The 10,223-nt window shown below is 41.0% G+C and overlaps 2 protein-coding genes across 4 annotated transcripts in view; one reads left to right on the top strand and one right to left on the bottom strand.

Annotated features, from left to right (window-relative positions):
- The window catches only part of LOC307018692 (multidrug and toxin extrusion protein 1-like), a 28,713-nt gene that overhangs the window by 15,467 nt on the left and 3,023 nt on the right, over positions 1-10,223 (top strand). The window contains exons 6-16 of one of the 3 annotated variants that reach the window (XM_079649049.1): positions 5,764-5,808; positions 6,144-6,241; positions 6,880-6,977; positions 7,068-7,181; positions 7,491-7,558; positions 7,670-7,778; positions 7,986-8,061; positions 8,148-8,217; positions 8,327-8,459; positions 9,023-9,076; positions 10,007-10,101. In XM_079649049.1, coding sequence (XP_079505175.1) covers positions 5,764-5,808; positions 6,144-6,241; positions 6,880-6,977; positions 7,068-7,181; positions 7,491-7,558; positions 7,670-7,778; positions 7,986-8,061; positions 8,148-8,217; positions 8,327-8,459; positions 9,023-9,076; positions 10,007-10,101 — 960 coding nt within the window. Of the gene's footprint in view, positions 1-5,763; positions 5,809-6,143; positions 6,242-6,879; positions 6,978-7,067; positions 7,182-7,490; positions 7,559-7,669; positions 7,779-7,985; positions 8,062-8,147; positions 8,218-8,326; positions 8,460-9,019; positions 9,077-10,006; positions 10,102-10,223 lie in introns of all 3 variants that reach the window. The other 2 variants (XM_079649048.1, XM_079649050.1) reach the window with 2 other exon arrangements.
- Positions 371-2,570, bottom strand: LOC307018694 (uncharacterized protein). Its single transcript, XM_079649052.1, has 6 exons — positions 2,273-2,570; positions 2,108-2,153; positions 1,624-1,715; positions 1,407-1,517; positions 982-1,258; positions 371-620 (listed from the first exon to the last, which is right to left on the bottom strand). Exons 1-6 carry the CDS (start codon positions 2,542-2,544, stop codon positions 417-419), a joined length of 1,002 nt encoding a protein of 333 aa, XP_079505178.1. The 5' UTR covers positions 2,545-2,570; the 3' UTR covers positions 371-416.

Genomic DNA, 10,223 nt, shown 5'->3' with positions numbered 1-10,223 from the left:
AAATAATTGTTCTGTCAAATTGTGCCAAATACCCGCGCTATTAGCTTTTTCTGATCCGTAAACATCAACAATATTTGACGCCATTTTTCGTTGTGAACTCTCGCTGGCTGCGCGCATTGGCTGTCGATCCGGACGGCAGCAGGGAGCCAGACAGCGGCAGCCGGGAACCACACGTGACGTCACGAAATGGCCTGCTTCCAGAAGCAAAGTTTTTTTATTGGACCTAATATTTTTCCTTTTTTTACATATTATTCAGTATGAAATAAAGAAACATACATTGACTATCTGTTGCATACACCCCCCAGAAATCAACTGCCAAAAAAAGTTTTTAATGTAAGATAAGGACTTTAAGTAACACTTTGAACAAAGGAATTTTACTTTTACCTCATCTGTTTCATTCAAGGGAGCTGTATTTCTTAAGAGCCACATCTTTCAGCTACATACTCACGGCAGAGTAAGTACAGTTCCTTGACCGGAGTGTTTGGGTCAATTTGCTGAAATACTGATTGAAGTTCAGTTGTGTCTTCTGGACTCAAAGGGCAGTCGAATTCGGGGACGACAATCCCTGCATCCTCTTCTCCATCGTGGTCAGCAGCAATTTCCCAGTCAACATCTGGCTCCTAATAACCATAACAGAGGTTTTGAACACTGGTGAAATAAATGTCTTATAAACAATATGGAACAATGACATCAAGTAATAAATTACTTTCTTTCCCTACTCTTGGCATGACCATTTTCTGGGCATTTTATTCAGTTTGTGTTATTTTAACTGTAAAAATAACACAAACTGAATGAAATGCCCAGAAAATGGTCATGCCAAGAGCAGGGAAAGAAAGTAATCTTTTGACAATGTATATTACACAAAGTAAATGGTAAGTAATTACTATCGTGGGATTGCCCACAGTACTGAGTATGTAAGTCGCTTTGGATAAAAGCGTCTAACATGTGACATGTATTGTAATACTGAAACGAGATCAATACCTCTGGGCTCTCCGGCTGATCAATGTTTGTCTGCATCAGTCCAAGTTGCCATAACTGCTCTGGACATTGGTTCCGTTCAGTGCTGAGTGGATGATGGTTCCAGCCTTCTGTAAAAATCCCCAAGTCCATCTGAAGTCGGGGAAGAATGATGTAGTGCACACAGAAGAGGTCGTCTGTTGATGAGATATCGAGCAGACCATCCTCTTCGAGGGAAAGTAGTATCGCAGAGTACTTGTTGATGACAATGACTCTTACATCACGCCAAAGACGCTCAATCCTATGGATGAAAATACATGGTTTAGGGAAAACCAGTTCAAGTGATCTATTTTCATGCTGGCCTAGCATGGGTTAAGTGCAAGGTGCTTGGTCTACACATCAGATAAGTTCACCTCACTAATTGAGTTACTAAAGATGCTGTAATTTACCTCTGGTTATGAACACTTTTACCAGAGATGAAGCTTCCACGGTCGGTGCCGCGAACCGAAAACATGAATCTCGCGATCTGTACGTTTTCTACTCCTTGGTCTCCTCTGACCCTGAAATGTACACAGTTGACCAAAGGACTGTCAAAGAAAATACTCATCCAAAAGTGTCACAGTATTGATCTAGTTCTCCAAAGACTGCTTTTTTCTGTGAATTCACCTTAAAGGCACTCCATGTCTTTGTGTTGCCTCTAAGAAGAAGCCATAGGCTGTTGACGCACAGTTGTTGGTCGAAGCACCCAAGTACATTACCTGCAGAAAAGCAGAGAATATTTAAGAATAGGGCCATTACACACAATAACTAGACAACATTCTGTTAAACTGTGTATTATAGGGAAAAAAAGGCAGAGATTAAAGAATTCCTGTTGCAATAGAAATAAGCAAACAATACTGACATACAGTATACTGACTCATAATACTTGTGCAGCAAAAATAGGCAATGCACAAAATCTCCTTTATATCTACTTTGACTTTGCTGCTTCCTTTTTAGTCCATACACTTTCTCCATTTGGACCAAATTCCTTAAGCAAAGCCAGGACACAGCGTTGGGACCTCTTTTGTGGTTTTAAGTAGCTAGTCGGAAACTCGTACAAAAAATACATGTTTGTTTAATGTGTGTCTACTGAAGTGAAATGCAGTCTTACCTTTCTCGAATACCCGTCCACTCCACCAAATAAGACAATGTTATAACTGGAAAACCAAAGAACACACTGTTATAGCACTCTGGAATTGAAACACTGATTCTCCAAAACTGGGACATTACAAAGAGATTATTTCTTAATCACTTAGCGAAATATAAATACCACTACCGTATCAATTTGTGGTTGGTATCCACGTGCACAAGCGACAGAGGCCCTCGCACTGAATATGTTCTCCTCACAACACAGCCCAGACTAGCCAGTCTGGAGAGGATGCCTATGGAATCCACTCGATGCATTGAGGCAGCCATTCTTGTCCATTGTACACGTAGACCAATGGATAACAACCGTCCTTTGACCATTCGGTATCCAGCAGTGGGCATGTCATTCTTGATGGATATGACCACGTTATCCAACTCCTCATCACTGATGGAGCTATACATTTCTGAAACAGATAAGCCAAACTCTCATCCTTCTAAAGACTGTGCTTGAAGAAACACCTAGCAGCTTAGCAATGCAAGGCACAGATAGGTTTGTCCCCAACATCTCAACCAACTGCTGCCTCTCAATTTCAAACTTAGGACGTCCTCTTAGACCAATAACTGATCCCACTGCTGTATTTGGGGCTTCTGAATCTAAATATTGCCTAAGTAGTCCAAACAGCTCTTGAAGAGCTTGGATTATTCCTTGCGGTATGTCAACATGTCTCGAAAGTGCTTGCAGGAGGTACAGCTCCTGGCGACATGCAAACTCCAGGAAATCCAGGTCAAGTGGTGCTCGAATGAGTGCAAGCTCAAACTTCGACAGGAGTCTCTCCAGGATCTGCCGTTTCAGAATATGCTGTGAAGAAAAATAAAGTATTAAATAGTATTTAAATATATTTTTAAGAAATGTGGTAAATCTTTATTGAAACAATTATGTCAAATACAGAATAAGGCACATAAACATCATCATAAACGTTCCAAAAAAGAAACTGAGGGCGTTTGAACAGAAAAAAAAGAGGTCATTCAGAAATTAAAGTGCCAAGAAACTTGCAAAATTCTTGGTCTTTTTTACATTTTCATCATTTTAAACTTTTTTTGTATAGTATTATTTATTTGAGAAAGGCAATAAAAACTGGGGACATTTTGAAAAAGCGACATTTGTGAATAAAATATTTTGCTAGAGTAATCAAAATTGTTAATTCCAAATTCTGTTTTTGAAAGCTACATTTTATATTATCATGTCAAGACCGAAAAGTTAATTGGTTCTTATCTTTATAATAGAATTGTTTGAATACTTTTGAAAAATATGTATAAAAATGTATTATCTAAAAAACTCAATCCATTTATAAGTAAGGACGGCTCTTGTGGAATAACCACAGAATACAGAAGCATGCCTTTTATTAAAAACAATCATTAGTAAAGTAAAGTAACTTACGTGAGACGTTTCCACAGCCATATTTCATCACGTTGGAGGTTGGAGGGACTTTCTGGTTTAGGTTTAAATCCAGACAACGGCCAATCATAAAAGAGGAGGGGTGTAACCAATTAGATTTGGCGTTACTGGGACACGGTACGCCCACTTCCTAACGTTTCTCCGCGCGCGAGAGCAGGCCAGAGTTTCACGAGCAGAAGAGCAGGAATTGCTCGCGAGAGCGCAGGAGAGCTCATGTAGATGCTGCTCATGCTCAAGGCATGTTTCTGCCCTGCAGGCTTCAATATTGCTCTCGCGCGAGTGCCGTTTTAGTGCTCGCGAAAATAATATATGTCCGCGGCTGCTTGACTTGTGCTCGCGTGGATCTCATATGCCCTCGCGATTTATGCTCGCGAAAATAATATATGTCCGCGGCTGCTTGACTTGTGCTCGCGTGGATCTCATATGCCCTCGCGATTTATGACAGAGATTTGCCGCCATAGATACACAGTAAGGGGGCGGGGCGAGTATCTGAGGATTTCATCAGAGGATTGACTGGTGGTTCCTCGATTATCGCTCCTCAATCCTCGGTCCTCTGGCAGAAATAAGAGCCATGGGACGGTACTCAAGATGGCGCAGACAAATCAACTTCCGGTTTGACCGAGGAGCGAGGAAATGAAAATAGTCGACCTGAGACAGGGCCCAGGTGACTTTCTGCCGCTTTCCTCCGTGGTGCAGTGCTGATCATTTCACCACAGAGGAAAGCACTTCACTAATTGCAGTAGGCCTATCCATAATGAGCTGTACAAATGCCGCAGTTTTTGCGTGGCTGTGTCTTTAGTTGAAAGCCCAGTGGCGATCTGCTCATCTCTCATTGAAATAATATGCTACAAAGGGGCGGACTGGCCATCTGTGTGTTGAACTTTCCTGTCGGCTCCCAGACCGTAGTCGAGGAGGGCAGAAGCAACAAGCTTCAGGTTCAATAACCCACTTAAGCTTAAATGACTGGAGAGAGGCGAGCTCTTCTTGGGAGGCCGTAGCATTTATTTAGCTGTTCTTCTGTTTCACAAAATACATCACAGACCTCTGTTTTTCTGCTTCTTTTTTAATCCAAAGCGATTTACATACTCAATACTGTGGGCAATCCCCACAGGAGCAACTTGGGGTGAAGTGTCTTGCCCAGGGACACAACGACATGCTGACTGCAGTGGGGTTTGAACCTGTGACCCCCTGAACCCAACACCAAGGCTCTATCCACGGTGCCACACGCCTCCACGTTTTTCTGCTTCCTCGTTTGACTTCCAGAGACATACACACGTTCCCTCACTGTCGCTCTACCATCCACAAACACACATGCAGAAGCCACACCCCTCTCTCTCTCTCTTAAAGGGACAGCGATCTCATCTCACTCTGCATGACCCTAATATCATAACATGTGTGTTCTGGAGAATCACAGAACGGACGATCGTCCTTATTATTATGCCGTTTATGCCAATTATTTAAATATGTTTGTTAAATTCGGCATCATGTAAGTTGCGCTGACAGGTCCACACACTGCTTCCCCGCAGCGAGGCTCCCCCCGCCCTCCTGCTGATAGTTCACGAGCGTCAAGCTCCTCACCCCCCCCCCCCGTTGATAATTCTCGATCGTTGGCACACTGATAACAATTTCTTTTTAAATGGCACTTCATATCAAAAAGGTTGCCGACCCCTGATGGCTTTGAGTGATTCCTCAAAAAGTGAAGACTCAAAAGATACTCTCTGTGCTGTCTAGTCTCCAGGCCATACAGCATGTTTATTTACACATCCTTACTATTGTTAGTACTCTTATTACGTTTTGCTCAAGTGTTAACAGTTAGTTCAGTACCTTAGCTGACAACCGTTGTGGGATGTGAGGTGGCTAAATAACTACAACATATTGCATTCAAATGGTGAAACTATGTTGATAAAATGTCCAACAGTGTTTGCCATTTCATTGTCTGTGTATAAAAAATGAATCATGCTCCATCGGGTTCCATTCATAATCTCTCTGGTGTATTAAAGTTTTAATTAATTAAAGGCAGGAGTAACAGCATTAAGTGAAATAAAACATTAGCTGGTGGTGTCTCTGGACAAGCTTAACAGTCAATATATTTTCCAAACTTATAGTCAAATTGTTGAAGCGAACCAACTTATGACATCTAAAAGTAGCATCAAAGAGGAGAATTCAGGCTGTTATCTGAGAGGTTTACCAGTTGTAATATTCCCCTTTGTGTCTCCCTGCTACAGGCCATGTTTGTGCATATGCTGCAAGTTGCCTACCTGCAGAACCAGGTACGTTTATGAGTGGAAAAAGGTTCACTTCTCGTTCACTGACGTTCAGTAGGGTGCCCTGCCTCAAAAAAAGGACTATCTTAATATTTCCCCAATCAGGAAATGGTAACACTCAAGTAGTAAAAAAAAAAGAATAACTTCATGTTTAAAACTGAGAACATGGTAAACATTTTACTGTGAGCATGTTCACCAGCATGCCTCACCAAGCTGCTAGCATGGCCTGTCATGTTACCAGGGTGTTGCATTTGTTCTATATTGAATCTACATTAATAACGCTCTTTCAATATAAGCTACACAGATGGATAGCTGATTGTGAATTCATGTTTTTCTGTCAGGGGATCATTCTGCCTCAGATGTACACGGCAGCGGTAGCAAACATTTTCAACTTGGGGGCCAACTATGTCTTAATCTTCAGCCTCGACATGGGTGTCATGTAAGTGGCATGCTTTTTCTCCCAACATTAGCATTGTTAATAAACTTTGTGCAGCTAGACAGTCTATGGTATCAGGCCTCAAGTATCATGACCGATAAACGGTACAAGTGACTGTACACCTTTACAAAGCAGAGAAACTCTGCTGATCACTGCTGTTCAAACAGCAAAAGGCTGTGGGCCGATTGTGAGTAAGGGACAAGAGGTCAGAGAGCTCATTATGCACTTTAATATATCTAAGAAGATTGTTTTTTTGTTAAAACTAAGCCAGCAGTATACTGATGTTTATTATTTGTGTACTTAATTTTTAGAGAGAGGGAGGCAGTGTAGGAAAAGAAGAGAGCGCTGTGACAGGAGTTGATCCTGGTCCAGCTGGACAAACATTTGGTTCAACAGGCAGTCCACTAAACCAATCAAGTCCCTGTGGTCGGGTCAAGTCAGGTCTGTCCCTCCCCTCCCATTTGGATTCCACATTTTCAAAACGTAGTCTATGACCCTTAGAAATGAAGTGTGCCTGTCTCTTTGCTGACCTTTTTTGACCTCTCAGTCCTTCACCAGAGAGGGATAGAGTCACAGTAGGTGTAGACTGTCACTACACAAGGATCCAGTTTGAAAATATGTTCTATCATGTGTGTTTACAGTGGATCAGCAATTGCTAACAGCATTTCTCAGATTGCAATCTGCCTTCTGTTGTTTGGATACATCAGATGGAAGAAGCTCCATCAGAAAACATGGGGAGGCAAGTCATTTACACAATACGATTTGAATACATCTGTCGTCCTCTACAGGCCACATTGAGTATAACCCTTGTGTTTGAAACTCTCTGCAGGCTGGTCCACTGACTGTCTGCAGGAGTGGGGCTCCTATATGAGGCTGGCTGTCCCCAGTCTTTTCATGGTCTGCTTGGAATGGTGGATCTGGGATATCGGCGGTATCCTTGCAGGTAAGTGCTGTGTTTGAGTCAATTTGAGTGAAGCTTTAATGCTAATAAGTATCTGATTTTAAATAAACCAAATTACTTAAAACAAGGTACACAAAGGTGAAGAAACAACAATTTCTTTCTGAAAAACAATTGTTGTGGACAGACAACAGACAACCTCCCCCATTCGCTGAAACGGGTCTCCATAAGTTCACCTTATTTGCCCGAAAACAATTCTGGTTTAAACAGGGAAGCCTAACCACCAGCAGTATGTGGTTAAGAGCAGCATATAAAAATAACCACTCATAGTCTGAATGTGACTTCTTTCATCAGGTATACTTGGAGAGGTGGATCTTGCTGCCCAGCATGTGTTGATGGAAATAGGAGCCTTGACCTTTATGGTATTTGTAAACCACATTCTTAAAAATAATTCAGCATTTTGGGAAATTCACTTTAGATAGGAAGATCTGACTTAATAACTGATAACACAAAGTAACATTGGGTCCTTGAAGTTCCCTCTAGGCGTCCATGCAGCTGCCTGTGTGCGTGTTGGGAATGCTCTGGGGGCCGGGAACACTACCAGGGCCTTAGTCACCTGCAAAGTAGCTCTGTTTCTGTCAGGTATGTAGACATTAACATATTCTTGTAAACACAATCATACTCAATTCATACAAACTAAACCTGCCAAGAGAGAATGCTTGATGCTGATTGGTTGGGAGGTGTATGCGTTTCCACTAATAGATGACAACAGAAAAATTCTACTTTAGTTGTATTGACAATCATGAAACATGCACCTTTTCTCCCATTTTTGTAATGTCTTTGCTATAGGAATAATTGCTTTACTCCAGGGAGTCGTCATCGCTAGCTCCAAGTCTGTCATTGGCTACATATTCACCTCTGATGAGTGAGTTTCAGATGAACACACGTTCATTTCTGCCACACGTAAAGGCAACTCTGTTTTTGATAATCTGCTTCTTCTACTCTCCGCAGAAACATTGTAAACATGATCTCACAGAACCTCACAGTCTACACATTTTTACAGTTCTTTGAGGGACTTCTGGTAAGTTATCAAATAACAAAAAGGTCTTATTTCGCATTGAGTACATAGAGCTTGTTTCATTGAATGAACATCACTTGTTTCTCTTGTTTCAATCGGTGTGTGTTTTCAGTGTGTTTGCTCAGGGATTCTTGTGGGAGCTGGGATGCAGAAAATTGCCGCCTTGTCCAACCTGGTGTGTTACTACTGCGTTGGTCTGCCAGTGGGAATAACTCTGATGTTTGCTGCCAAGCTCAGGGTAGTAGGTAACGTTCCTATTTCAACCCTCTATGTTTTGGCAAACAAGCTATACAAAAATATGAAAAAAATATGTATTATTGCCGTGACTTTACGCCAACCTTTTTTGGAACAGCGTCTCCGGATGGCACCTCTATTACTTAGTTCACGATAAAAATAATACCTAAATCCATGCGGTAGAACCAGAAACATAATCTGTTTTTATTCCACACATTGTCAAAAACTTTAACGCAAATAGACCACTGACAGTGCAGATTAATGTTATGCTAACGTAGCCTTGAGCCACTAGCGTGAACAGGCTCTCCTCTCACTTCTTTCTAACTCCACACCTCCAGATTTATATATATATTGTTTTTAACTTGTAGGCTTCAGCCCCAACAAGACACTGATTCAAGTGACATTATACAAGATTTTTTGCCAGATTACTAACAGCTCCTTCTGGCGCCACAAAAAGGGTTTGTAGCCAGTTGATGTAAACAGGCAGGTATCTCAAAAATAATCTATTTATAGGCTATTTTATTTGTGAGGTTCAGAACGTTTCACACTATGATGATTTTCTTTAATTCAGCAGTTGCCAGTGATCAGGGAGTTACCTCAATTTCCTTGTTTGCCATCAAAGACTGGGGTTTGGACTTGAATCATATACATTTCTTGTATTGTCCAATGTGCAGCACATCCTCAGTATGGCAGCAGAAGTTGGAATTGAAGTAGCGTGTCTACATTTCAGTCAAGGTTCAAATACTTACACACAAACCCACTGGGTCCTGTTGCAACACACATTCCTTACATTTCCTTTCTATCAGTCCACTCAACGTGTGCATTGATAAATAGAAACACACATCTACCTATTGTGTGTCAAAGCTCTGATCTTGTGAGTTGTATATCTTCTTGCTTTCTCATAGTGTTTTTATAGTTGTAATTGGGATTAATAGATTACTAGTATTTCTTGAGCCAACAAATAAGGGTGTATTACTATGAGTGGAGGGAGAAAGCTGGTAATTGTGTTACTAAAAAAGACTCAGATAAGGTTTAGTTGTTATTAAATGTTATTTCTTCTTGCTTCTATCTTTATTTCTTTAGGCAAACCAAAAAGAACTTGCTAGAGACTTGCTGCCTTATTGTGTAGCTCTTTGGAAATAAGTTTGACCAGACTCTTTTTAAATATGTCTCTCGTGTAACATCCATTTTTTTTTACGTTTAGTGTACCTGATAAAGCCTCCAGAAACCCTTTTAATCAATTTAACCAGGCACTGAACGTCTGTAGGGATGGGAATGTTGATGATCATTGACATGTTTTTTTTTTTTAGGGACTAGTCGTGACAACTATTGAATTTATTCCGTTGAAATATAGTTCACACACTCATGTCCCCGTCAGGATTAATTTAAATAACTTTGGGGATCGGCAGGGGACATTTTCAATTTGTCCATTAGCCGTTGGCGTGACTGTTTCTTAGTCTTTTTGTCATAAATGTCATATGTTTTTCTTTTTGTATGTATGAAATGAATACACTGTAGATTCTTCTTTAATCGTGCCTTTTTGTGTCCCTCTGGTTAGGCTTCTGGCTGGGTATCTTTATCTGTCTTGTACTTGAGACGGGGTTCTTCCTCTTTATAATCTTTAGACTCAACTGGAAGAAAATCACACACAAGGTAAGATATTTTAATCTTTAATTGAAGCATGCATGGCATAATAGATTGAGGGCATCATTTGAAACTTCCAATTAAGGGAAATATTTTGGGTATAATGGAGCTTCATCAGGCCTCGGAAGCAG

This window comes from Notothenia rossii (assembly GCF_949606895.1).
Source record: "Notothenia rossii genome assembly, chromosome: 9".
NCBI classification, from domain to species: Eukaryota; Metazoa; Chordata; class Actinopteri; order Perciformes; family Nototheniidae; genus Notothenia; species Notothenia rossii.
This window is presented reverse-complemented; position numbering and strand designations above follow the sequence as displayed.